This window comes from Peromyscus maniculatus, chromosome 1 (assembly GCF_049852395.1).
Source record: "Peromyscus maniculatus bairdii isolate BWxNUB_F1_BW_parent chromosome 1, HU_Pman_BW_mat_3.1, whole genome shotgun sequence".
NCBI lineage: Eukaryota > Metazoa > Chordata > Mammalia > Rodentia > Cricetidae > Peromyscus > Peromyscus maniculatus.
The window spans coordinates 138,184,518-138,212,269 of record NC_134852.1 but is presented as its reverse complement, the minus strand read 5'-3'; the positions used below and the strand labels follow the sequence as shown (position 1 = coordinate 138,212,269).

Below are 27,752 nucleotides of genomic sequence, written 5' to 3'. Positions count from 1 at the left end.
ACTCAAGGTTAGAGGGCTCTTTGTTTGTTTTGGTTTTTTGTAACATAACCTGGCTAACCCAATATCCAACAATTCTCAAACTCAATTGCAAAGAAGTCCTCAGAGGTAACTGCTAAGAACTCAGGTTCCTTAGTCCCAGGCCACATCTGTGGAATCAGAAGTTCTAGAAAAGAGACTAGACAATCTAATAGGCTTTCCCTCGAACTCCATAGGAGTTAAGAAAAACTGGAGAAGCTAAGCTGTGAAGGCTATGATAGAGAAGGGACCACCAGGAGGCAGGAGCTTGATGAAAGGCATGTGGGAATGAATGGCTTGAGACAGGAGTCAGCGTGTTTAAGAAACGGCACCATGTGAGCACCGGGGGTCAGGGACATTTCTGAGCAGGGGCTGTCTGGTACGGTCACCCAGGTAGAGAGACTGCAAAAGAAACTGATGCATGATGCAGACTCACCTCATAGTTATTCGGTAGATTTCAAGTGATCCTGGATGTGTTGAATGGAAGTCATAAAGATCTAGCGAGACGATACAGCGTTTGCCTCGCCTATTCAGGGGCATGGATCAATCTTGAGCACCACAAGCAAATGACACAAAAAGCAACAGAAGGTCAAGGAACAATCCACGCATGGGGCAGACACCTCTAAGGGATTCACTGTTGTACGTATGAGTGTGTGTGTACCATAGGACGAGTGGAGGACAGAGGACCACCTGCAATAGTGGACTCTCTCCCTCCACCATGGGTTCCAGGGAGATCTGAGATGGCAGCGACTGTCTCTACCTGGGCCCCCTTGCTGGCTCTGGCACACACCTTTAAATACAGCAACTTGGGAGGCTACAGCAGAAGGATAGAAAGTTCAGAGTCAGCCTCAGCAAATTAGCAGTTCTCTATCTCCAAATAAAAAAATTAAAAGGAGGGGTTGGAGAGATGCTCAGCAGGTAAGAGCACTGGCTGCTCTTGCAGAGGACCCAGGTTCAGTTTCCAGCACCCACATGGTGGCTACAACCATCTGTATGTAACTCCAGTTGCAAGGGATCTGATGCTGTCTGCTGACCTCCGTGGGCACCAGCCACACACATGGTGCACACACATACATGTGACTGAAACATATGTAAAATAGATACTATTTTAAAAATTTAAAAAGAGGGACTAGAGAGACAGTTTAGCAGTTAGGAGAGCATGCTACACTTGCAGAGGCTCTGAGTTTGGTTCCCAGCACCCACGTCGGGCAGCTTACAACTGCCTGTAACTGCAGGATCCAATTCCTCTGGTCTCTATAGGCAACTGCATTCACGTGCATGAACAGACAGATACACACGCATATACACACATATTAAAAATAATAATAGCGCCTTTAATCCCAGCACTCGGGAGGCGGAGGCAGAGGCAGGCGGATCTATGTGAGTTCGAGGCCAGCCTGGGCTACAGAGTGAGTTCTAGGAAAGGTGCAAAGCTACACAGAGAAACCCTGTCTGGAAAAACCTAAATAAATAAATAAATAAATAAATAAATAAATAAATAAATCTTGGCCAGGTATGATGGCGCATGCTTTTGGACAAGTAGATATTTGTAAGATTGAGGCTAGTCTACATAACAAGTTCCAGGCCAGTCAAGGCTACATAATGAGAGCCCGACTCAAATAATAAATAATAAATAATAATAATAATAATAATAATCTTTTAAAATAAGGACTTCAGGGCTGGAGAGATGGCTTACCGGTTAAGAGCACTGGCTGTTCTTCCAGAGGTCCTGAGTTCAAGTCCTAGCAACCACATGGTGGCTCTCAACCATCTGTAATGAAATCTGGTACCCTCTTCTAGTATACAGACAGACAGTATATATAATAAATAAATCTTTAAAAAAAATAAGGACTTCAAATGTAGCCCAATGCTGAAGTACTTGTTCATCACACCCAAGGTTCCAGGTTAAATAAATAAATTCCTGGATAATGACAGAAGTTACTCCTGTCCTCATATCCCGTGTGTGTGCCAGTGTCCATTCACTCATTCATCGCCTTAACAAACACTGTGTACTCACTATGTTCAAGGATCCACAAAACCACGGGGAAATTAGCAATGAACACAATAGACAAAATGTACCAACTTCGTTGGGCTTATTTTCTTTGTCTTTCTGCCTGGGCAAAGATGTGAGTCAGCATGCCTCTTATTCAGACTTCCGGTGAGCATCTACTCTGTACTTGGCCTGTGTCAGTTCCTGGGAAAATGGAGACAGCAGTTGGGCCTGTGCTATGCTGGTGGCCGGCTGGAATCTGGCCTCACAGGATGTGGTGGTTTGAACAGGAGTGGCCCCCACAGCCGCATTTGTTGAATACCTGGTCCATAGGGAGTGGCACTATTTGGAGGTGTGGCCTTGTTAGAGTAGGTGTGACCTTGTTGGAGGAAGTGTGTCACTGGTGGGGCCGTCTGCTGCCTGTTGATCAAGATATAGAACTCTCAGCTCCTTCTCCAGCACCACGTCTGCCTGCCTGCATGCTATCATGTTTCCCGCCATGATGCTAATGAACTAAACCTCTGAACTGTAAGCCAGCCTCAGTTAAGCATTTTCCTTTATAAGAATTGCTATGGTCGGGCTGGAGTGATGGCTCAGTGGCTAAGAGCACCAACTGCTCTACCAGAGGATCCGGGTTCAATTCCCAGCACCCACATGGCAGCTAACAACTGTCTGTAACTCTAAGATCTGACACCCTCACACAGACATACATACATACACCAATGCACATAAAATAAAGATAAATAAATTGTTTTTAAAAAAAGAATTGCTATGGTCATGGTGTCTCTTCACAGCAACAAAACCCTAGTTAAGACATAGGATGAGCTGGGCGGTGGTGGCGCATGCCTTTAATCCCAGGACTCAGAAGGCAGAGGCAGGAGGATCTCTGTGAATTCTAGGTTAGCCTGGTCTACAAAGTGAGTTCCAGAACAGGCTCCAAAGCTACACAGAGGGAAAAAAAACAAAAACCAAAAAACAAAACAAAACAAACAAACAAAAAAGACATAGGATGAAAGTGTGACTGTCAGAAAAAGGACTCAGTACCATGGCACACACAACAAGAGACTCAAGGATGTGTGGAGGCTATGATTTCTTGGCAGGAAGGGAGGTGATGGGAAAAGGAGGTGATGTTGAGGTAACCAAATGGTTTGTTTTAGAGACTTATTTTTATTTTTTATCTATGCATGTATGTACATGTACCACATGTGTACTTGGTGTCTAAGGAGGCCAGAAGAGGGCATCAACCCGTCTGGGACTAGAGTCACAGATGGTTGTGAGTGCCACATGCATGCTGGGCACTGAAACTGGGTCCTCAGCAAGAGCAGCAAGTGCTTTTAACTGTTGATCCATCTTTCCAGCTCTTAAAGATTTGTATTTAAGGGTGAGTGTTTTGCCTGTGTGTGTGTGTAAATGCCCACCTGGGTGCAGTGCCCATGGAGGCCAGAAGAGGGCATCGTATCCACTGGGACAGGAGATACAGGCAGCTGTCAGTGGGGGTGCTGAAGCGTGGAGCTCTGAAGCTTGTCCTGTGTAGGAACACCCAGCGCTCTGAACTGCTAAACTGTCTTGACAGCCCATTTGTCCTTTTGAATCAAAGTCCCACTATATAACCAGGCTGGCTTTCAACCTGGCATCTTCCTGTCTCTGCTTCCTGAGTGCTAGTGTGGGAGGCGGTGGTACAATCATCAGCACACCCAGACAGCTTGGAGACAATCATCCCAGAACCCAGGGAGGAAGAGGCATATAAAGAAAGGGCCTTCAAGAGGGAGGGTCGTCGAGGAAGCGTCCCTGGTGGTCCAGGTGGGAGGAAGGTACTTCGAGCCCAGGCTGAGCTGAGGTAGTGAGGATGGGAGGAAGTTGAGGATGTGGCCAACCAGGGCTGAGTGTAGAGCATGTGACAAGCCAGCTCCCATCTCCAGCATTCGGAGGGAGGGAGAAGCTGCCAAGGAGGGCTCTACCTGTAACACCGGACACACTGCTTAATCCTTTGGAGCCCGGGTTTGCTGACCTGTACACTTGGGAGAGCAGGCGTGGTTAGGAGGTTGATGAGTTGCCATGTAGCACGTGGGACATGATGGATACCCATGGCAGCAGCGCTGTGGTGGGGAGTCAGGGACGGAGTCTGCCTCCGTTGAGTAGCTGGGTGGACAGAGATGCCACCTTTGATGGAAACGGGAAGAAGCACGTCTCGCAGCCAAGGCTGACCCTGTGGGGTCCCCTCACCACAGTGCTGCCCTGCTCTCCACAGGTGAGCCTGCCATCTCCGACTCCATGGCTCTGTGCTTCTGGCCTCAGGCTACAGAAGGGCCTTCCTCTGAGAAGGATCTAGTTCTCAGGTACAGGTGGATGCTACAGACATGAAGGTACTGAAAGGTGTGGGAGAGCAAGATGAGAACCTGGACTCGGCACATGATGTGTCCCTGGGTTCAGATACCCAGCATCCACATAAAAGCTGTGCACAGCAGCACACATCTGTACCCCGGGGCCACAGAAACACCGAGGCTCCAGGGACTCTTGGTCAATCATTATAGCTAAAATGGTAAGCTGCGGGACCAGTGCATGATCTTGTCTCAAAAGCGAAAAGTAAGGCGGAGAGTCAGGAGCCACCCACCACTGACCTCTGACCTGCATGTGTGCACATGTACAGGTGAGCACACCTGCATACACATGTGTAGATGAAGTCAAAGGATTCAAAAGGAAGATGAGACCCTAGGCTAGCACCCAGGAACCTTGACCAAGGGTCACAGGACAGAGGAGGAGCCTGGAAGGAGGTGGGAGACAGACCCGGGAGGTTGAGGTGATGGGACAGGAGGCAGGCAAGGACACAAGGAGGGGAGAGTTTTCACAGGAAGGCCACTGGGTTTAGGAGGTGTTGAAGGTCATGGATGTTAGGTCCGGCTAGGACACAGACAAATGGTGTCTCAGGGTAGTTACTGGGTATTTGGCAAAAACAAGGTCAAAGCCCACCCCACTGGGAGTCCAAAGCCCACACCGCAGAGCAAAGGAAGAATTGATGTGTTCTTAAGTGATGAGATGGAGAGAGGAAGAGAGAAGGGTGGACCTTCTGAGGCACCAGATTCAAGATTTCAAGACTCAGCAGAGATCTTCCTTCCTTCTCCACCCCCGCCCCCCACCACCTGGTGTTGGGGGGTGGAACCCAGGGCCTTGGCGGCATGCTAGGCAAGCACATACCACCGAGAGATTCATCCTAGGCCAGGATAAGGGCCATTTTTATCAGAGCTACCTAAAATGCCAGCCCAGAAGGTTTCAGCAGGTAGTGACCACCCTGTTCTTGTGGGTGGGCAAGCTGAAACCCACCAGCGCCAGGGCACTCCCAGGTAGGGTGACGAAGGATGTACAGAACAAGCCCCATGTCCTTCTCAGTAAGCAACAGCCACACTCAGGGTCAGGTTTGTTATTTCTAGTCCAAAGAGCCTCCTGCAGAGTCGAAGGGACAGGATAAAAGTGGTCCTGTGTAGGCTCACAGAGACACCCGTGCATACACTCTCCCGGTACCTCCCAGGTTATTCCCTTAATTCACTGCCTTAGACCTCCTTTCTGCTGGTCCACCCCAACCGCCGTTCACCCAGCATCCCTGTCCCTGCCTCTGCATCTCTCCCTGCTTCTTGGGCTCTGCCCCCGCCCCCCACACTTCTGGGCCTCCCCTGTGCCCCTCCCGTGGGTGCCCCTCCCTGGACTACAACCCCCAGGCGCCCCCAGCCCGGGGCGCTGCGCATGCCCCCTGCTCCCCGCCCCCTCCTGTTCCCCCTCCCTCCCTTCCTCCTCACCTCCCTCCGCCCCCCTCCCCCGCGCCTCGGCTCCCGCATCCCTCCATCCAACCCTGTGCCGCAGCCGCATCGCCACCGCAGCCCAGGCAGAGCCCAGGCCCCTGTCTCTGCCTGGCCTCAGCTCCCCGCCCCCCCCCGCCCCCCGCCGCCGCGCACCTTACCCCCACATCCCTCGGAGGTCCAGTCCGGTGCCCCCAGACCCCGGCCTCCAGCACAGAGGCAGGAGGCAGAGAGAAGCAGCGGAGGCGGGAGGACGAAGAAGGGGAGGAGGAGCCCGTCGCAGGATGAAGGATCGGACTCAGGAGCTGCGGAGTGTGAGCCAGGGGGTGGGAGAGGTGGGGAGGCGGGACCCTGTATTTGGGGAGCGCGTGGGGATGGAGTGGGGGAGATTCTGGGACATGGGGGGCAAATGATAAGACTAGAGGTTGGAAGCCGGGAACCCTAACATCTCCGGGCACCTGATATCTCCAGTGAACCTGCAATTGGAGGACAGTGGCTGGATGGAGTTGAAGGCCATTAAGACACAAGGGGGCAGGAGAGGTCTCAGGGGCCTGGGCAGCCCGTATGCCCAGGGGGGGCCCTGGGATCTAACCTGGGGATGGGAGAGAGTGAATGTCAAGAGAGGAATGGGGGGCACCATCATCCCTGGAGCAGGTTTGTCAAATCGGACGGATGGAGGTGGTTACTGGTCAGGCCGGGCCCGGTAGGACCCAGATTTGGGATGCTATGGAGGACACAGGTTGGGACTAGATGCTAGCACCTAGCAGTGAATGAAGTGTGTGTGTGTGTGTGTGTGTGTGTGTGTGTGTGTGTGTGTGTGTGTGTGCACGCAAGCGCACTGGTGTGTTGCTCCGTGGGGAGAGGGCACTGCTTACAGGGGGGAGTGTGGGGGAGAACTGAGTTCCCCTGGGCCAGAGCCTCAGCTGAGGTGACCCCAAGGGTGGGAGAGGAGAGGAAGATCCACCCACCAGGTCACCGAACTGGGTTGTATGACATAGACCACACAGTGCTTGGGGGAACTGGGGCATGAGAGCAGCCAGGGGCAGGCTGCTGGCGGCCGGGGCCCAGGCTCCAGGAGGCTGGCCCGCAGGGCTGGGGGAGGACGGGTCAGGAGGCTGCAGGGGAGGCTGTTCTTTGGAGGGACCGCCATGGCCTGATGAGACTGTTTCGGGGCAGGGAGGGCGCTGAGACCGTTCGGAGAATGACACGGGTCCAAGGAGGTTGAGGGAGCAGTCTGCCGTGTGGTGGTGGCCACGGGGCCCTCGGTCCCGATAGAGTGGGTTATGCCGGAATTCCGAGAGGCTGTTATTCCATCTGACAGATGAGGAGACTGAGGTGCAGGAGCGGGAAGGGACTGCCCCAAGGTCATCACGCCAGTGTCTGTGTCGGGCAGGTCAAATGGCTCAGGGGCCTCCAGGCTGCCCGGCTGACCTGGGGCTGCACCTTTGAAACACAGGCTGAGAGCAGAGACAAAGAGCTGTGTTGTTCGAAAGGCTGGACTTGGAGTTGGGGACCCCGGGTCACAGGAGCTACAGGGGAGGGACACAGAAGCAAGGGACTGCCTGTGGAGGCAGGTGGAAGTGTGGGGGCAGATAGGAAGGATTATTTACTGCGTGAGGAGAAGGATAGTAGCAATGGCAACTCAACCCTGCGTGCTCTATGGGAAATCACCTCTGGTTACTGACAGTCCTGTGAGGCCGGTGTTAGCATGATCTCATCTCACAGGAAAGGCCACAGAGGAACTTGGCCAAAGTTACATAGCTCGAAAAAGGCAGGATTCAAACCCAGACCAGCAGCCCCGGCATCCCAGCTCCCCTCCAGGTGCCGTTGGCAGAGCGGGGTTGTCATGGCAATCCCATTAAATCCCAACCAACTTCCCGGTAAGGTAGACAGTCTGCCTTGTCTAATATTTGGGAAAACGAAAGCCCAGAGGGTTTAAAGGGCTTCCCCAGGCCCCACAGCTAAGCAAGGGAGAAAACAGAATTCGAACTCAGATCCCCAGCAGCCAAGAACATTCCATGATTCCCAAACCTAGAGAAATGTGATAAAGTGGGGGTGGAACTGTGGTAGAATCTCAGGGAGAGGGAGACAAGAGTGAGGAGTACTCCTGTGAGTCAGGGCTCCCTGCCCGGAGGTGAGGAAACCTGTGGCCAGAGCTGTTGGGAGCTGGGGGGTGGGGGTGGGGCTGGGGGGGGAGCCAGGTGGCTGGGGCAGGAGGCAAATGATGTGGAGGGCTGAGGCTGAGGGGGCTGGGTGAACACTGAGGGCTTTGCTGTTAGTCACAGCTTAGGGAGGTTTGGGTGGGTGCGGGCGGGGTGGGGTAGGTAGGAGCTCCAGATGTCTGGAGTGTGAGAGTCTGTGCCAGAGTTGAAAGCCAAGCCGTGGGGAAGCAGGAGAGACTCAGCAGGCCGGAGGACATGGTGAAGGGGCCTCAGGAATGCGAGCTGCCCGGCCTGGTTGCCTTGCCAGGGCTCTGTAGTCTTCCCGAGGAGTTTTCAGATATGTTTATCCTCCAGAGGTTGAGGGCCCAGACACAGGAGTCAGGTTGTCTGTCTGGGCTTATGTCCTAACTCAGTTACTTCATGGGTGACCTTGGGCAAATTACTTAACCTGGCGTGTGTGTGTGTGTGTGTGTGTGTGTGTGTGTGTGTGTGTGTGTCTGTGCATCTGTGTGTGTATGTGTCTGTATATGTATCTGTGTATATGTCTCTCTCTGTGTGTGTATATGTGTCTATGTGTGTATCTGGGTGTCTATGTGTGTGTGTGCACATCTGTGTCTAAGTGTATGTGTCTGTGTGTCTGTGTGCATCGGCGTCTATGTATATGTGTCCGTGTATATCTGTGTGTGTGACTGTGTGTGTGTATATCTGTGTGTGTGTGTGCATCTCTATCTGTATGAATGTCTGTGTGTGTATCTGTGTGTATGACTCTGTGTGTGGGTGTATCTGTGTGTGTGCATCTCTGTATGTATGTATGTATGTATCTGTGTGTGTGTGTATATGTCTCTGTGTGTGTATGTCTCTGTGTGTGGTGCTGGCATGAACTGAGGGTTTTGAATACACCAGGCGGGTACTCTGTTACAGAGTTACATTCCAGCCTCAGTTTCCTCACGTGTAATTTGAGTGTAATGGTACTAGCTGGTTGCACAGGATTACTTGGAGAATTCAAAGTTGGTTCATACAGGGTGCCTGAGACAGGGTGCTGTGTGGTTGCTAGCTAGTCCCCGGTGACTTCTGACTCTCTCTGGAGCATCACGGAAGCCCACTTGGATGACACCTAATTGATTTTGGAATTACTCAAGGGCTACAGGAAAAAAGACAGACTTGCCAGAGGTGCCACAGCTGGCAGAGCTGGTGTTGAACCAGGGCTTTCTGTCTCAGGTTGCCCAGACTTTTGGTTGGGAGCTAGGCGCTATTGGGCTGGACTTGGAACCTCGCCGTGGGGACGCCTCAGTTGAGTAGGTGTCTCGGGTCCAAGAAGAAAGGCAACCAAGACACAGAGCGAGCGATCAGAGGGTTGAGGGAGGGAAACAGGACATGTGCCAGTTGGGGTGGGAGGTCGGGGAGGAAGGGGGGAGGGGAGGCCAGGAAGCCTGCAGGATGGCCTCCTGGCTGGCAGGAGCAGGCAGAGACTAGAGTGAGCAAGCGGATCATCCCCTCCAGGGCACTGGGCTTTTCTCTGCCTTGAGTTCTTTGTTTCTTCTGCCCAAGGATATTGTTCCCGTTGCCTAACTTCCCCCACATTGCAGCGTGATCGGACTCCACTCAAAAGTCACCTCCTCAGAAAGACCCTCCCTGGCCACCTGAATAAAGTGCCAACATGCTGCATGTTTCTAACACGCGCGCGCGCGCGCGCGCGCACACACACACACACACACACACACACGCACGCACGCACCGTTTATCTCCCTCTGCGACTCTCAGGCTCAGGCACTCTCTTACCCATGTTTCACTGTTTAACCCCCCCCCACACACACACAGCTTCAGCTCCCGGAGCCAAGCCCTTCCTACCCAGGCTTGGTCACCCCTAGTGCCAATCATACATATTTGTCAGATGAATGAGTGACTTGGGGAGGCGGGAAGAAGATCAGGAAGGGAGCAGGTGGTCTGTGTGGACTAACAGAGGGCAAGGAGTGAGGAGCCAGGCTGGACCATGGGAGATGGGGAGGGGAGACCCAAGCTAAGGAGGCAGATGGGCAGAACCGTCAGGGGTCAGGAGCCTGGTGGGCAGTGTATGGTAGTGTGTGTGAGAATGTGTGTATCTGACACCCTCAGGTCAGTCTCCAACATCACATCCATGCGAACACACGCACCAGAACCCTCTTGTTGCTGATGTGGACAACTTGGCTTTAAGGAGCCAGATGGAAGCTAGGGGGTTGAACTGAATGCCCCACACAGCCAGGGAAGCTTCTGAGATGACAGGAGCTCTTATTAACCCCCCGATCCTCCCAGGTGGTCAGCAGTTGGTGGACAGTGACGGACAGTGCCCTGCCACCCACCCACACCTCATTGGCTGACCACCCTCGGGCAGGTTATGTAATCTGTCTGTGCCTCAGTTTCTTTACCTGTCAGATAGGAATAAGGACATCTACTTCGTGGAGTGGCTGAGATTAAATGTGAGGAACCGCATGCTGGTCATGGGCTCACACCTGGGATCCCAACACTTGAGAGGATGAAGCAGGAGGGTCGCTGCAAGTTGAAGGCTACTCTGGGCCACATAGTGAGACCCTGGAAAGAAGTGGGTGAAGGGACAGAGAAATAGAGGGGAAGAGAGAGAGCACCATAGCTCTCTCTGTGGCCAGGTAGGACTAGCGGGATGGATGGGAAAAGCCTTGAGACTTGGCGGGTCCCCGTTTCAAGCTTCACCTCTGGCCTCGTCTGCTGCGAAGTCTCAGGCAAGAGAGCATCCTGTCTGAGCTGTCTCCTCATCTGCCACACGGGAGGCACAGAGGCTCCCAGTTCACCCTCACCAGACACTCCCTGCATGCGGCATTAGGCCTTTCCCTGCCTTTCCCTGCTTCCTGCGGCCGCTGTGGGAGGAGACTGCCATTTGAAGGTATGAGGCCGGGGAGGCAGAAGCCCGCGCGCCAGTTCAGCAGGAGATTCATTGGCCTCTCTCTGCCTGAAGTTTTCCCACTTATGAAAGGGGTGTGTGATAATATCTGTCTCAGGAGGCTCTTGTAAGAATTAAATGAATAAGTCTGGTGGCCATGCGGTTTATAATCCCAGCACTCAGGAAGTAGAGGCAGGAGGATTCCAAGTTAAAGGCTACCCTGAGTATAGTAAGACTCTCTCAGAAAACCAAGAGCTGGCATGGTCACTCAGTAACAGAGTGTTGCCTAGCTTGCATGAGGCCCTGGGGTTCCATCCCCACCCAACCCTCTACACACACACACACACACACACACACACACACACGAGAGAGAGAGAGAGAGAGAGAGAGAGACAGAGACAGAGACAGAGACAAGAGAGATCTATAATGAATTAAATGGATGAGCATGTGCAGAATATACAGACAAGCACCCAGAACTTTGGAAAACTGTTTCAATGTTTGTCTCAGTGGTCATTACAGAGTTTGTTTATATGTTTGTGTGTTTTAGACAGTCTTACTGTGTAGTCCTGTCTGGCTTGGAACTGACTGTAGACCAGCCTGGCCTCGAACCCACAGAGATTCACCTCGCTCTGCCTCTACTGTCATTAAAGTATGAGCATGCTAGGTATATGTCTGTTCTCTAGGATCTCATTCTGTAGCTCAGGCTGAGCTGGAACTCAGTTGCTTCAAACTCATGGCAGTCCTCCTGCCTCGGCTTTCCATGCTGGGATTATAAGTATTTACCGCCATACCTGGCTCCTCACAGAGTTACTTATTTATTCACCATGTATGAGGGTTTTGTCTGCATCTTCACTGCAGGCATGCCTGGTGCCCCCAGAGGCCAGAAAAGGATGTCTGGACACCCTGGGGTTGGTGCTCCAGAGGGTTGTGAGCTGCCGAGTGGGTACTGGGATGGAGGCCGGATCCCGTGGAGGGGCAGCCTGTGCTCCTCACCACTAGGCCATCTCTCCAGAGCCTGTTTTTTTTTTTTTTAAGATTTACTTGTTTATTATGTATACAATGTTCTGTCTGCATATATTCCTACGCCCCAGAAGAGGGCACCCAGATCTCATTATAGATGGTTGTGAGCCACCATGTGGGTGCTGGGAATTGAACTCAGGACCTCTGGAAGAGCAGCCAGTGCTCCTAACCTCTGAGCCATCTCTCCAGCCCCAGACCCTGTTTTTATTTTGTTTTTAAAATTTTAAAATAGATTTTATTTTATTTTTGTTGTTGTTTTTGAGACAGGGTTGCTCTGTGTGGCTTTGGAACCTTTCCTGGAACTCACTCTGTAGCCCAGGCTGGCCTCGAACTCACAGAGATCCACCTGCCTCTGCCTCCCAAGTACTAAGGTGTGCATCGCCACACCTGGCTCTAAAAAAGATTTTATTTTTAACTCTGTGTGTGTGTGTGTGTGTGTGTGTGTGTGTGGTGTGCAGGAGCCTGCAGAGACCAGAAGAGGGCATCAGATCCCCTGGAGTGGAGTTACATACAGGTGGTTGTGAGCTACCCAACATGGGTGCTAAGGACCGAACTTGTGTCCTCCGCAAGATCAATACACACTTTTTTTTTTTTGGTTTTTCGAGACAGGGTTTCTCTGTGTAGCTTTGCGCCTTTCCTGGAACTCACTTGGTAGACCAGGCTGGCCTCGAACTCACAGAGGTCCACCTGCCTCTGCCTCTGCCTCCCGAGTGCTGGGACCGCCCGGCTCAAGACACACTTTTAACAGCTGAGCCATGGCTCCAGCCCCTCCTTACAGAGTTTTGAAGAAGATCAGAAGAGATAAGGAGAATCATGTAAGATGCCTTCGGGAGGCACTGGCAGACGGCACTGTGGCTGGGCTGTCCGGTCGAAGAGGCTTGAGCTGGCCTGGGAGGGGAAAGAACCCATGGCAAAGAGTGCTTAGGGCGCCAATTGCAACCAGAGCCTTGTGGGAAGCAGACCTAGGCCCTGGTCCTACTCTGCCTTGGGCAGATCACTGTCCTTTGCCCACCCTGGCTCTGCGATCCTTCATCTGTGAAATGGGAACAGCATTAGCTTTTCCCACTAGGCTGTGGTGGTGAGGATCAAAAGAGTTTATGAATGTGAACGTGTTTGTACACACTGAGGAATTTTAGCTCTCTTTATGTTAGCCAAACCAAATCGTACTTATGCCCTTCTACCTTTTTTCCCTTCTCAAGGGCAAGCAAATAGGTAGCTTGGATACTCTAAGGAAAGAGGCTTTGAAAACAGCAGGAGAAAGTGAAATCAGACTTTAGGAAGAACTTCCTCAAGTTGGCATGGGAAGGGAAAGAGCCAGAGAAGAGGGAAGTTCCTAGGTACCTAGACCAGCAAAGGTTCTCCGGACCTGCATGAAGCTGGTCCAGGGTGGGCGGGAGAAGGATGGGAGGGTCTGCAGGAAGCCGTGGCCCTGGAGACTGAGAACCTGGAAGGCACCGTGAGAAACGAGTGCATCCTAAAGATGAGCCCTACTCCTCAGGCTTGCAGGGCCAGCATCTGCCGGGGGCAGTCCTGGGGCAGGTTGAGGCTGGAGAAGCCGGGAGTCCTAGCAGGGTCTTTGAGACTGTCAAGTTTGGTTTGAGCAAGACCTGGGCAGAATCAGGTGACTTTCTGGCCTGCAGCAGGAGGTCTCCTCTGGCGTGTGCCCGTCCCAAAGCTGCCTGGGCTCCACGGATCCCAAGTGATCTCGGCGTCTTGGTTGTAACTTCGGCCCATCTGGCTGTGTGCAGGTTCAGCCTGCACAGATACTTCTGAGCCAAGTGTGGTTCCTTAGCCTGTCGTCTGTGCTCTGCTAGAGACCGGGCAGCTCTCGGCTTCAGGTCCCAGTGGCTCCACTTCCAGGCAGCTGCTGTTTGGCTTCTGTCTGGATCTCATGCAGGCTCTCTTGGCTACCTTCTGTCTGAACTCTGGCTCAACCTGCCTGGGATTCAGGCTGACCCCTTTAACTTTCCACTGGGGCTGATTAGAGCTCCAGACTTAATGTCTGGCGGTGGCTGTGTTCAACTTTGCCCCGAGAGTTCTGCCCCGAGCAGAGATGAGTGGGGATCCCAGGGGAGCCCTTCTGTGCCCAAGTGAGTGAAAATGCAGTCCTGGGGCTGTTGAGGTTGCCTTGAGTCAGCAGCACCCTCCTCCATGTCCTGGGGACGTGGCTGCAGGTCTGTGTGTCTGTGTGTCGGCAATGCAGCTCTCTCTGCCTGGGTCTGTGTGCAGTGAATGTCAACACGGCAGTGTGGCTCCATGTGGGTGTCGGGGGCCTATTTCTGTGTGCCTGGGTGTCAGCGCTTCTGTCTGTGTCACTGGTCTGCCTGGAGATGGCAGTGTGGGTGGGTAAATCCCTTTGTGTCTCTGAGCCCCGAGGGTGGAGGGCTGAGCAGCTGCGGGTTGCAACTGGGAAATCCGAGTCAGAGAGAGTTGGTGGGTGTAGGGTTGGAAGGGACTGGAAGAAAGTGAGTGAAGAGCGTGGGGGGTGGGGGTGGGGTGGGGGAAGAAGGGTCTCCAATAGCAGAGAGCAATGGGAGGAGGAGGAGGAAGGTGTGGGAGGAAGCAGGTCAGAGTGTGCGGCCGACATGGCTCGGCCGGCCCTTATTGGGCCTGGCTGTGCTTGCTCAACTTGGCATCAGCCACGGGCAGCTTGGCAGTGGCGTGACCTTCTGTAAGGGAATGAATGGTCAGGTCGGGGCAGGGAAAAGGGAGACCCGGGCAGGCACTGCCAGGGGGTGGCAGGAAGGTTCGCAGCCTGGGAAACCGTTCTGGACTCCTCCTTGGAGACCAGAGACAACCATCGCAAGGATGGCACTTAGTTGGTTGTTGAAATATTGAAGTTTGTCCATCTCCAACAGTCAGTAGCAACAGGTTTCTTTCCGGGGAGACTCTGCATGCACGAGGCTGTTCCTACCTCAGAGGGGGCCTTTAGCTGACTCCCTTTAAGGTACCTGGGCATCTAAGGCATTGTTCTTCAAGACACCCAGCCCTGGCTCTGATGTTTGTGTCCTTGCCGTCCCTCCGGACTAGGACCCTTCCCCAGTGTCTGAGCCTAGAACTGCGACCATCCATGTTTGTGGGGCAGGTGGAGGACCAGGGAGCAGGAGAGTCAACCTCGAGGACAGGATAGGGATTGCTCACGGACCTGGCCTTGTTTTGTTCCCCAGGCAAAAGACAGTGATGATGAAGAGGAGGTGGTCCATGTGGATCGGGACCACTTTATGGATGAGTTCTTTGAACAGGTAAAGCCTCCAATAGCCCTGGCCCAGAATGCCCCTTCCCAACAACTTCCTTTGCCCTGTGCACCCCCTCTTTCCTGCACACTCCCTGGCCTTCTGGGTTTGGCCCATTTCGTGGAGCACTGGCTAGTTGTCCTGATTCCCTCACCTGGCCCACCACCCGGGGTGAGGGGTCACTGATGTCCTGTCCCAGGTGGAAGAGATCCGAGGCTGCATCGAGAAACTGTCCGAGGATGTGGAACAGGTGAAGAAACAGCACAGTGCCATCCTGGCTGCCCCCAACCCGGATGAGAGTGAGTACCGCTTCAGGGGGGGGGGGCTTGGGTTGGGGCCCCCTCCAGCTCCTCACCTCCCTCTCTGCCCTCCCCCCCAGAGACTAAACAGGAGCTGGAGGACCTCACGGCAGACATCAAAAAGACGGCAAACAAGGTCCGGTCCAAGTTGAAAGGTGAGGAATGCAATTCTGCAGCTGCCGGGAAAGATCTGTGCCCTGCGCTGGACCAAGCAGGCCTCTGGGAGCGGTGCTCACAGGCTTCTGGGCCCAGATTCCTGGTCAGTGAGAAATGCACAAGCCCACTTTTGCCCACATTCTTTGGAGACTCGGGACAGGGAAGTGAGCTGGGTCGGGTTTCCGCCTGAACTGCACCTGAGAGCTATCAGAGAAATACAGACTTCCAGTCAGTCACGGTGGTGACGACCTAGAATCCCGGCACTCAGGACGCCGCACAGGAAAGGGGACATTCCTGGTAAATGTGGGCTAGATAGCAAGACCCTGTTTCAAAAAATCCAGGAAGGAAGGGAGGAGGAAATGAAAGAAACATACTCCTCCGAGAGCTTTAAATCTTGTTCAGTCCTCATTTGTCCTGAACAGGCTCTGAACACGACACTGAGCACCCAGTAGGGTGGCTCAGCAAATGCTTCTGTATCCTCGGCTCAGGACAGATTGGACTGTGTGGCTGACATCAGGGGCTGGCAGGCTTGCAGGCGGGCCTTGCCAAATGCTCATGGATTCACTCTAATTTAAGGACTTGGGTGCTGGTAATAATCACCTTCCCTCACAGCCCTGTGGGCTGGGAACCTCCTTGTCTGCTGGTGCCAGGGGAGTCGCAGTATTAAGGAGCGGCCACTTGCGTGCCATGGTAATTCAGCAGCATCGGACAGTTCCCGAGGCTCTGCAGCATGGAGGCCGTTGCTAGGCTTTAGACAGCCTGTCCCCCAAACCTCTGACCTTACCTGGGGGGATGAGGGAACAAGCTTCATGTCCTTTTGGACTCAAGAGGAAGCCATGCGTGAGCCTTTGATGCTGACCTGTAAGGACAAGGTCTTTGTACTCAGGGAGTGCGCTCTGGGGTCATGGTCACACAATCTACATGAGGAGTCCAGCCTCCAGTGTTGACTCACTGTGGACAGTTCCTGTCCTCGGTTTGTTCATCACTATAGTAGGGGAAACTGAAGCAATTAGAAAAAATTTTTTTCTTTATAAAAAATTTTTTTCTTCTATTTTTGACAGCAAAATATTTTTTTTTCCAGATGAAGTCTTAACAAGAATCTCAAATATAAAACATCAAAGCTGCCAGACATGGTGGCCCACACCTTTTGGCTCAGCACTAGGGAGGCAGAGGCAGGTAGATCTCTACGAGTTTGAGGCCAGCCTGGTCTACATAGCCAGAGTTATAAGGTGACATTTTCAAAACAAACACCATAAAAGTCGGGTTGCAGGAGGCATAATGGTGTGCCCCTATAATTTTAGCACTTGGTAGGCTGAGATGAGCCGGAGGGTCACAGGTCCAGGACTCAGTGGTTTCTTCAGACCCATTGTGTCCTGATCTAGAACACTTTCTAGAAGACCATGAGGAAAATCTTGTGGTCAGGGGTTCAGGAATAGGTCCAGACAGAAGACAGGAAAAGTGAAGGTCATTAAGAAACTGACCAGGAAACAAACAAACAAACAAAACATCTTTCCCATCTTTTTCCAATTGGTGGCATCAGGGTGACCTTGACGAGTAGTCTCAGGAACTTGAACCCCAGTTTCTAGGGTGAAATATCAACCCATACCACTGAGTTCCCGGAGTTGTAAAAGACCCCTCTGTCCAGCCCTGGCCCTAGCCCCAGGTCTCATGATGCGGCCCAGAAGGCCCAGCAGGTCCAGCAGGTCCCTGGATCCCTAATCGCGTGTGTCTGGTGTCTTCTGTGAACTGGTGCAGCCAGGGATAGCGCTCAGACTCTGTGCCCACCTTTGCTTGCAGGAAGCCTGGAGGGGCCGCCTAGCTGCCTTCCTCCCCCACTACCGTCAGAGAGGTGGCACTCTGAGGACTGGCCCCGAGGCCCCAAGTCTAAGCAGCCTCGGTGATTCATCCCTGCTGCATTTTCTGATCTCACTTGAAGAAGCTGTCACTGCTAGTTCTTAGAAATCTGAGTGACAGAGTCAGGAATACATGGTCCAAAAGCAGTATCATCCTTTAGAAGTGGGAACTCAGCCAGGCATGGTGGCGAACGCCTTTAATCCCAGCACTCGGGAGGCAGAGCCAGGCGGGTCTCTGTGAGTTCGAGGCCAGCCTGGGCTACAGAGCGAGATCCAGGCAGCCAGAGCTGTACAGAGAAACCCTGTCTCGAAAAACCAAAAAATAAAATTAAAAAGAAGTGGGAACTCCCAGAACAAGCAGGGCAGCTAAGTTTTCTGTTAGAACACCCATCTGTGAGCTATAGAATTCTCATGGAAAGAATGGCCGCTGAAAAGTCAGAAGGTAGCGGGGTTCGGTTGGTGGGTTTTGCTTCTTGTTCAGAGATGAGAGGAACTGGAGGCTGCTTTGGGGGCGGGGTGTCCCCTCTAGTGGACTGGCTATATTCATTCCCTCCTGGGCTTGGGCTCTTCCCAAGGCAAAATCTTTCCATCAGAACACACTTGTCTGGTGACCTTTTGGCTCCGTCTCCCGCCCTACCTGCCTTAGGAAACCCCCTCAGATCCCTGCCCGAGTACTTGGCAGCCTGCGAAACTAGACCTCACCACAGTCCCTTTCGTGGTGCATGGTGTCTCTTCCCCCAAGCCTGGAACCCACCTCTTCCCACCCCCAGATCCCGGTCCCCCGCCACGTCCCCTGGTCTCCAGCCTGTCACTGTGCCTTCTTTTTCCGCAGCGATTGAGCAGAGCATTGAGCAGGAAGAAGGGCTGAATCGTTCCTCCGCAGACTTGCGCATCCGCAAGACCCAGGTAGGCTCAGGGTGCGGAGGACCAGCCCCGGCAGGAGTGGTCTCTGTCGGGGGCTTTGGGCGGGGTTGTGGCAGAGCGCAGAGCTCCGCCGCGGTACCTGTTTGTTGCCTGCGGGCTAAGGATGGGGGATCCGGTTTTGAATTCGTGGGAAGCTGGTGCTGCAGCCTTCTCAGCCTTGTGGCCCTGACCCCCTGCTGTGCCTTTTCCCAATTCTCTAGCACTCCACACTCTCGCGGAAGTTCGTGGAGGTAATGACCGAGTATAATGCAACCCAGTCCAAGTACCGGGACCGCTGCAAGGACCGCATCCAGCGGCAGCTGGAGATCAGTGCGTGTGCCCCTCCCCTTCCCAAACTCCCAGCACTGGACAGGCCCCCTCCAGGGGCTTCCTCCCTGGAGCCAGCACCTGGCCTGAGCCCGGTGGAAGGGTGGGTCCTGGGTTCCTGCTCCCTTCATCCCACCACCCCAGGCCCGCTTCCTGAGCAGGAAGTCCTGTCTCTCCACAGCTGGCAGGACTACCACCAACGAAGAGCTGGAAGACATGTTGGAAAGCGGGAAGCTGGCCATCTTCACTGACGATGTGAGCCCCTGGGTCGGGTCAGGTTCTGTCGGGAAAACGTTTGCCTCTCCACCACGTCCACCCTGGAATCCCAGACAATGGACAACTTGGAACAAGAGCTGGGAGATTCCATGGGTGCAGGGCAGGAAGGCACCTCCTTAAAAACGGTCAATAGTGCTGTGCCAGGCATTTCTACACTTGCAGGGTTTTCTGTTTGTTTTTTGAGACGGGATCATGCTGTGTGGCCCAGGCTTGTTTCAAACTCCCAATCCTCCAGCCTCAGCTGGAATTACATGGGCGAACCACTATGTCTGGCTTCATTTCATCTTCCCCATGATCTCAGAAGTAGCCCATTTCACAGATGAGGGAAATTGAGCCAGAAGTGAAATACTTTGGGAAGAACTTGACTCCACAGTCTAATTTCTGAGTCAGAGCTCTGCAGTGTGATGACTGACGGCATACTTCTGTCCCCAGACCCACAGGAATCTACAGCCTACTCCCCTCCTGAAGCATGCATTCTCTGTGATTCATGTTTGAAGGCTTTTCTTTTGGTTTGGCTTACGTTTTCCACACGACCCTGTTCTGTTTATATGTGAGTGGATGGGATTTCCCCAAACCCAGGTTCTCTTTCTCCTGTGGACCTGTGCTTTGGCCTGCCCAGTCCTGTTTCCATTTCTGCCTCTGTGGCCAGATGACTTTGGGAAATGGGTGTAGACCAGGTATAAAGTATTCACCGTAACTGTCTGGCAGTTTGCAGTCAAGTGGTATTTGAACAGTTGGGTTTTGTTGCGTTAATCCTGGGCGGACAGGTTGTGGGCCAGTTAGACAGTCCTCCTCCTCCTCCCCCGATACAGTTCTCTTTCTGTGTGAGACTGGAGAGGTGCCTGGTGGGTGACTCCAAGAGGTCTTACTTTAGAGGGCAAGAGTTGACCTCTGGCCAGGCATAGTGGCACATGGGAGGCAGCGCTTGGCAGTCAGAAACAGGAGGATCTCTGTGAGTTCAAGGCCAGTCTGGTCTTCATAGCTTGCAAGACAGCCAGGACTATATGGAGAGAGACCTGCCTCAAAAAAAGAAAAAAAAAAGTTGACCTCTGCCCCCTGGCATTCCACTGTGTCATGGAAACCACCTTTATAGAACTCACTCAGTTTACAACAGCCTTTTGAGATAGGCACTATTATGATTCATACCTCTCTTCCTTTCTTTTCTTCCTTTCTTCTTTTCTCTTTCTTATTTCTTTCCTTCCTTCCTTCCTTTCTTTCCTTTCTTTTTTTTTCCAGACAGGGTTTCTCTGTGTTACAGTCCTGGCTGTCCTGGAACTCTCTGTAGACCAGGCTGGCCTCGAACTCACAGAGATCCGCCTGCCCCTGCCTCCCAAGTGCTGGGATCAAAGGTGTGCGCCACCACACCCAGCTTATGATCCATATTTTCTAGGTGGTGCTAACAAGGTCCAGGAGAGGATAAATAATTTGCCCAGGAATTTGAACCCAGCCCCTTAACTGTGAGGTTGAAACCGTGACCTGGGCAAATGGTGGTCACAGCCCTCTCTTCCTCCTGCCCCCCAGATCAAGATGGACTCACAGATGACAAAGCAGGCACTAAATGAGATTGAGACAAGGCACAACGAGATCATCAAACTGGAGACCAGCATCCGAGAGCTGCACGACATGTTTGTGGACATGGCCATGCTGGTGGAGAGCCAGGTACAGGCTGCACCAGTCCGGGACACCCCCCACCCCCCGCCCCCACCCCCAGCCCCGAGGTTGCCTTTTCCAACCCGACCCTCCCTCTCCCCTCTTCACATTCCCTCTGTCTGCAGGGCGAGATGATTGACCGCATCGAATACAACGTGGAACATTCCGTGGACTATGTGGAACGAGCCGTGTCCGACACCAAGAAAGCTGTGAAATATCAGAGCAAGGCGAGGAGGGTAAGCCAGTGGAGGGCCTGCTGGCGGGGTAGATCAGTGGGTGGGGTGTGGCAGTTATGAAATGGGTGAGAGGCCTTATCTCTGGCTCTGACCTCTTCCTGTTTCTCTTTCTCTCCCCTCTCTTTCCTCATGTCCCACATCCCAACTCTTCCTTCATCTGTCTGTCTGTCTGTCTGTCTCTCTCTCTCTCCCTCTCTCCCTCTTCCCGCACTCATCTTTCCACCTGCAGAAGAAAATCATGATCATCATTTGCTGTGTGGTGCTGGGGGTGGTCTTGGCGTCGTCCATTGGGGGGACACTGGGCTTGTAGGCCCCCCCTACCCTCCTCTTCCCTTGGTCCCTCCCCACACATCGGGAGCAATACCCCCCACCACCCTGTCACTCTCCCCTGCTCCAAGCTCACTCCCAAAACAGACCCAGGCAGTTCCAGCTCCTCTCGCCCTCCTGCCGACCCTGGAGTCCCTGGCTCTCACCTTGCCATGGGTCCCCACCTCCACCTTGCCGCACATAGATAGCAGCAGGCGTGATCACACATGCACACCAACATGCATGCCGCGGGCACATGCTCAAGACGTGTGGACACCCCAGCGTGTGTGTGTACTTGTGTAGATGTATGTAGATCCCTTGACCCCCTTCTTGCTGCCACCTCTGTCCTGTGTGTGGTCTGACCTTTCCTCTCTATCCGGTTGCTGTGCAGACTGCGGCAGAGCATAACACAGCAGCCCACCACGCCCTGAACTGTCTTCTGTGAATAGACATATGTGTAGTACAAAGGGGTGTGTGTGTGTCTGTGTGTGTGTGTGTGTGTGTGCTTACGCGCGCTCGAGTGCGTGCATAGATCTGTGGCCATATAATGTGTGTACATGGAGTTTTGTAAGTGTGAAAACCCAATGCAAAAGCAATTCCTCTACTGACCTTCTCTCCTGTCTGCTCCCTTTGGAGTGGGAGGTGTGTGTGTGGATAATCCACATCCTCAAAGGATCCAGGGAGGCCCAGAGACCATGGCACACGTCTCATGGAATGGAGAACAAACTCACAGAATCTCCTGGCTCTGTTACTGCCAGGGGTTGTATCATGTCCTGGGGACTCACTGCCCCTGCCTGTGTGTGTGTGTGTGTGTGTGTGTGTGTGTGTGTGCGCCTTGGAGTTCAGGGGAGGCAAGTGGAAGCCTGTGTGTAAATGATAAACAACTTGGTTTAGTTTGTATGAATGTGTATTTTCCCTAACAGATGATGTAAAGGGCTTGCCCACAAGACTCCCTCCCTCCCTCCCTCCCTCCCTCCCTCCCTCCCTCCCTCCCTCCCTCCCTCTCCCCCCCCCCCCCCCCCCGTGTGTGTGTGTGTGTGTGTGTGTGTGTGTGTGTGTGTGTGTGTGTGTGTGTAGTGTTGGTAGTTTTCTGTTCAGACAGAGCCATTTGGGCTGTGAATCAGACACTAGTTTTGGGTGGGTATAGATACCTGTTTCTAAGCTACCTGGAATACCTGTGTGTGCCCACACGTGCATCCTTAGGGACTTTCTGCCTGTTTCTGCTTCTTCTTCTTCTCACATGCACACACTGTCTTTAAGGACATGCTCCCCAGGTCTGTTTCCTCACACTTAGTTGCCCACTCCCTCTCCTCAGAACAGCAGCCACACACACTGCTCCATCAGGAGTGTGCAAGTGATACTTCTCCCCTCACACCTTTCTGGTTCTGCCTGATAGCAGTACTGAGCCTTGGACAACTAGCACATCCCAGTGTGTTCACAAATGCCGAGGCCGAGGAAGTTCCAGAAAGGTGGCCACACACAGGTGCTGGGGCCTCACACATGGACAGCATGGTGCCCATCCTGGGCCACACCCATTTGCACATAAACTGCCCCTGGGAGGAGTGTGGCGGGCCTAAGGAGGGAAGATGTCAAGGGCTGCTCCAGGCAGGCGGGAAACCGTGGCATTTCCCCTTCCTGCCTCTCAAACTCGCCCCAGAAGCTATTGTCTGTCCTCACTGCCGTAGCTGATGCTCTGGACTCTTCCTCAAGAGACTTGGGCAGCTCGGGCAACTGGATCTCACACATATCTGAGTGGCTACTTAGGGCCATCCTTGAATCTGTCCCTTGGACACAGGTACTGCTGAAACATCAGCTGTGGCCACTACCACAGCTGGCTGACAGGGAGGGCAAGGCGAAGCGACTGTTCTCTGGTGGTGAGGAATGGAGGAACCCCTTCTGTTGTGTGGACGTTCTGTGGGTTCTCTGGGAGCAGGCAGGTGGTACATGGGACAAGGATAGTGCTAGAAGTCCTGTGAACATTACGTGGCACACAGAGGTGCGTGTGCCCTGCCCTGGAGCAGGGTAGCCATGTGAAGTGTGTGTGTACACAAGTGCACAGGCCTGGGAGACCCGGGAAAGGAAGAGACCCTGCAGATATGCCTTCCCGGATGAAATCTTCTCCACAAGCCCTGACAGCTCCGCCCACCTGACGTGTGTGTGTGTGTGTGTGTGTGTGTGTGTGTGTGTGTGTGTGTGTGTGTCCACATGTATGTAACCCCCAGGTTAGCTGTGCTGAGGAGGGAGCCTGCCTCTCCATTTCCAGAATACTCTTTGGTAGGACAGGAGTCCGCCCAGAGCCTCCTGCCCCCATCCTTGGCTTCTTTGGAGACGTCAGAGGAGGCCCCAGCATCCTCCCCTTTTCCTTCAGACCAGCCAGGACTCCTTTTAACCCAGGTGTTTCTAGAGCCTCCCTGACACCCCCGTCGTGGTGTTCACAAGGACAGGACTGTGGCTGGCATGCTGCTTCTGCCTCTTTGACTGGCACTGGGCCTCAAGTGGATCAGCAGCCCCTGAGAGTCTGCTGTAACCCAGCTTTCTACAAGACCCACACATCCCACGATGGACGTGCTTACTGACCGCTGTCCATGTGCGTCCTGGATGACTGTCTGGGGGCTGGGGTCTCTTGCATGTTCTCAGATAAGTGTGCGCCGCCTGCCCTCCACACACCTACAGCCGACACGCCCGAGTGTGCCCCTTGGTGGTCCAAGGCCCACGCCAGGACTCAGTGCTTCCACCGTCCCTTCCTCGCCTCTCACAAAGCACACCGTGTGTCCGTCTCATGTGCCCATGGGTCATCACGCTCTTGTCATGCCTTGGGCGTGTACACATGATGTGTTCTATGCACTCACCCTGCCCTACCCACCTCACGGAGAACGAGATGGTTGGTCCCCTCGCCCCTCCCCCGCCTCTCCCGATGCCCCGCTGTGCAGCTGTGTGCGTTGGTGTGTTTCTGTGTTGCTGGCGTGTCATGTGATGTAGTCATGTTTGCTGACATGAGCCCTTGCCCCCTCCTCTTTTTCTCCATTGGTTTCTAGAACTCTCTCCCTCCCCTCCCCTGAGGGGACAGGACTCCTGGGGCCTGGCCACCCTCCTGTCAGCCTTCAGTCTTATTTCTCTCTATTGGTGACCAAGTTGCAAATGGATAAAATACAGGAAACTCTGACCCCTGCCCCAGACCTGCATGTCCTGTCCTCAGAGTCCCCGAACCCCATCCTGGGCCAGGTTGGGCCTGCTGGGACGGGAGAAATAGTAACTAATCCGACAGCGGGCTTGCCGTGTGCTCACTTCCTTCCGTCCCCACGCGGGGCGGGCGCCGTGATGAGGGGACACATGGGGCGGGGGTGGGGCAACAGGTAGACACAGACTTGGAAAGGCTTTTTAATCCAGGCTTGGCCAGACACAGCACGGGTGGCCTCCTTGGCAGAAGGCTAACAATATCACAGGAGCTGAATTTGGGTGGAGAGGCAAGACATGGAGAATCATTGATTTCTTCAGTTTTCTCTAAAGCAAATTACAAGGTAAATGTCTAAAAGAAATACACTGAGGAAAATGATGGACCCATAACCTCTTAAGGAGAGCCAGATGTGGCAGAAGGCAGGTCTGAAGACACCCGGAGAAAGCAGACCAGCAGGTCTCTGGGATCTTGGCCCCTTCCAGCTTGAGAAACCGGAAGTGGGAAGGGGTAGTGGACCATTAGGATTCAGTTTCGCCAACCAGCTGGCAGGCCTCAGTTGGGACCAAAGACAGGTCCTCGAACTTGGAGGCTGGGAGACCACCCTGGCTCAAGATCCGTATAGTTAAAATGTGGCAGGGTCCATATCATCTGTCCAGTCAGGCACCACAGCCCCCAGCTTCAGAAAGCAGCCGCGCTTCTCTCCATCCAGTTCTGAAGGCTCAGGATCTTGAGTATGGACCACAGCGGCCTCCAGGCCCTGGCCACATCACCTGGCCGAAGCCTCCAAGGCCTGCACCCAGTGAATGGTGCGAGCCTTGCTCTCTTCCCATGAGAAGAGAGGCTTGTAGCCGAAATGGCGCTGGGCCTTGTTGGTGCTGACGGTGAAGGTGGTGTTGGCCATGGCCAGAGTATAGGGGTTCAGCAGGGGTGTGTACAGCACCAGTGGGCGGAGCAGCCACTGCAGGAGGGCGTTGAGGGTAGCCAGAAGCACCAGCAGCCAGTAGGGCAGAAGTGGGTGGGTGCCTATCAGCCGAAGTCCACAGGGGCCCAGAAACTCCATGTTGAAGTCCTCGTAGCTCTTATAGGGTGACTTATCGTAGCAGAAGTAGACCTGGCCACCCATGAGCGCCGCCCGCTGCTCCAGTTCTCGGGCCACCAGCACGTGCATCCAAGCCACGTTGCCTGCCAGTAGGGAGGGAGGGAGATGGGCCTCTGAGGGCCCTTGGTCCAGCCCCCTATTGGGCATCCTCACTACTGGCTGGCCAGGGTTGCCTCCCCCCAGCCCCTGTAGCCCCCAGCCCTCCAGGCCGTCCTGTAGAGACGCCGCCCTTCTCTTTCTCTGGAGAACCGTCACTCACACCGCTTCAGAGCTCAGCAACACCCAGGACACAGGTTTCCATCAACCCTCCCAACTGGCATGGGTCTGTTCTCTTTTGCAACCCATGCAGGAAGTGCCCACATGGCCACTGTCTGCCTGAGCCGGCAGGGCCGGGGGGACACTCGTGGCTCGGCCACCTTCAAAGCCAGCCAGTTCTCTTGCCCTGCCCTCGGCCTCCCTTTGCCTTGCTCTGTCCTTACCAACATAGACCCGACCATGCTCCACAGAAGCCGGGATGGCCCGAAACAGCCGACCCCCAAAGCGCAGGCCCTGGTTGTAGAAGTCTCTCATGACCTGGTGACCTTCACCGTAGATGCCCGTGGGTCGGAGGGCACATGTCACCAGGGGTAACCCTCCACTGACCTGGTGGCAAAGGGAGACTGCTGGAGCACAGGCCTCAGCCCTGGCCACCACGGGGTGGCGAGGAAGCCTAGGGTTCAGGCTCTGCCTCTGCCTTCCCCCCAAGCCCCATCCTGGCAGCATACCTTCCTCCCATTGGCCTCCAGGACCAGTCGCTCAGCGAGGGCTTTGCTACAAGGGTAGGGGTGCCTGTGGACCGCCTCGTATGGGGTGTCTTCATCGCCCCTGGAGGGGGAGAAGAAAGACTCAATGCTGGAGGGAAATGGACTCGGGAGCCAAGTGGGGCCAAGCTTACCTGTAGAAGGGGTGGCCCTTGACATTAGGTCCCACAACCTCCATGCTGCTTGTGTAGACCAGGAACTGAGTTCCAGTCCGCATACAAGCCTCAATCACATTCTGTGTGCCTGTGAAGGAAGGGGCAGACGCAAGCTGTGTCTTCCTGTCTCAGCATCTCTCTGCTCTACCCAGCGTCCAAGGAGAACCACCATAGGTCAGGAAAGGGTAGGGCAGCCTTGACCGGATGCTAAGGTCAGGCCACACACTAAGGACGGACCGGTGTCCCGCGGAAGAACAGGTAGGTAGCACCTCACCCAGCACGTTCACTTTGTGGATGGTCTCTGGACTGGCTTTCCCAAACACATCCACCAGCCCAGCCGTGTGGATGACCACATGAGATCCAGCCACGGCAGCTGCCACCTCGTGGGCCTGAGTCACATCCCCCTGGATGGCGGTCACCTGCACAGGCCCTGGGGAAGAGGCCCGAGGCGGTGTCAGGGCTGCGGCCTCAGCCAGCTGCTGAGTTCAGCCTGCGCGCCCCCAGGGGCCCACGTGTTCCCAGTGACTCACCCACCCCATCTGTGGGAGCTGGAGAACAGCCCCAGGAATCATCTTTTCCACAAGTGGCGGTACCCCAGTTTGGGGAGGGATGGGGCACCGCACCCTCCCACGCTACCACCCACCCACTGCAGCGGCAGTCACCTGTTTTCAGCTCCTCCAGCCAGGAACTCAGGTGCAGGTCAAAGACACGCAGCTCCCGGAGCCTGGGCTCCCGCTCCAACAGCATCCGAACGATGTGCTCCCCCAGGAAGCCGCAGCCACCTGTGACCAGGTACACCAGTGTCGGCACCTGTGCGGACCCTGCCATGCCCAGCTGTGGGGAGAGAAGTTAGCTCTAGAGTGGCCCGATACCACCTGCTCCAACTCGGTGTTATTCCTAGAGGGGATCTAGCAGGTGGGGCAGTGACAGGGTGGAGGTGGCCGGGTAGCAGCTGTTGGTGGCAGTTGTGTGCTTTTAGCAACCAGGCTGCCTGCCCTCTTGACCCTGACTGCTGAGTCACTAGGACTGGATGTGGAAAAGGGTTAGGGATTGAGACGGTTGGAAAAACTGACAGGGGGGCGGATACTAAAGGACGGGGAAAGGCAGAGTTGGATAGAAAAGGTGTAGATAGGGACGTGGTAAGGGCTGGCACTGTAAGAGAAGGGCCACCTGGGGCTCAGTATCCTCTCTGCCTACCTGTAGCTAGTTCCAGGGAGTCCGAACTGGCCACTGGGAGGGCTTGTGTCCTGGGCTGATGGGCCAGCTAGCTGCACACAGGCTTCCTTCCTTCCGCTTGCTCCTCCCTCCTGGCCCATTCCAGGAAGGAGACCAGCCTAGCCTCCACCCCTAGGGGCGGGCAAGGGGGTTTGGAGGGAATTCTCTTGCCAGAGTGCCCCCTGGTGGCCAGTCCACTCCAGC

General features: G+C 54.2%; 2 protein-coding genes and 1 long non-coding RNA gene across 6 annotated transcripts in view; 1 reads left to right on the top strand and 2 right to left on the bottom strand.

Annotated features, from left to right (window-relative positions):
- LOC107401230 (uncharacterized) overlaps positions 1 to 6,041 on the bottom strand; it is a 10,641-nt gene extending 4,600 nt beyond the window's left edge. Inside the window, exons 1-3 of the long non-coding RNA XR_006075535.2 lie at positions 5,955 to 6,041; positions 1,712 to 1,811; positions 452 to 563 (exon numbers count right to left, since the gene is read on the bottom strand). This is a non-coding gene — a long non-coding RNA (uncharacterized LOC107401230). The remainder of the gene's footprint in view (positions 1 to 451; positions 564 to 1,711; positions 1,812 to 5,954) is intronic.
- Positions 5,844 to 26,251, top strand: Stx1b (syntaxin 1B). 3 transcript variants are annotated; one of them, XM_006977027.4, is made up of 10 exons: positions 5,844 to 6,107; positions 15,033 to 15,107; positions 15,298 to 15,397; positions 15,478 to 15,552; positions 18,239 to 18,312; positions 18,531 to 18,639; positions 18,818 to 18,891; positions 20,434 to 20,571; positions 20,688 to 20,798; positions 21,028 to 26,251. In XM_006977027.4, the coding sequence occupies exons 1-10, from the start codon at positions 6,078 to 6,080 to the stop codon at positions 21,106 to 21,108; spliced, it is 867 nt and encodes a 288-aa protein (XP_006977089.1). In that variant the 5' UTR covers positions 5,844 to 6,077; the 3' UTR covers positions 21,109 to 26,251. The 3 variants fall into 3 exon arrangements, with proteins under 3 accessions (XP_006977089.1, XP_076409282.1, XP_076409293.1); XM_076553167.1 differs by lacking the exon at positions 5,844 to 6,107 and adding an exon at positions 14,167 to 14,330; XM_076553178.1 differs by lacking the exon at positions 5,844 to 6,107 and adding an exon at positions 14,613 to 14,812.
- On the bottom strand, positions 24,469 to 27,682 carry Hsd3b7 (hydroxy-delta-5-steroid dehydrogenase, 3 beta- and steroid delta-isomerase 7). 2 transcript variants are annotated; one of them, XM_006977030.3, is made up of 7 exons: positions 27,531 to 27,682; positions 26,996 to 27,167; positions 26,608 to 26,763; positions 26,313 to 26,421; positions 26,143 to 26,242; positions 25,858 to 26,020; positions 24,469 to 25,461 (listed from the first exon to the last, which is right to left on the bottom strand). In XM_006977030.3, the coding sequence occupies exons 2-7, from the start codon at positions 27,159 to 27,161 to the stop codon at positions 25,046 to 25,048; spliced, it is 1,110 nt and encodes a 369-aa protein (XP_006977092.1). In that variant the 5' UTR covers positions 27,162 to 27,167; positions 27,531 to 27,682; the 3' UTR covers positions 24,469 to 25,045. The 2 variants fall into 2 exon arrangements, with proteins under 2 accessions (XP_006977092.1, XP_006977093.1); XM_006977031.4 differs by having other exon boundaries at positions 26,996 to 27,115; positions 27,531 to 27,650.
- Positions 27,683 to 27,752: the final 70 nt, after the last annotated feature.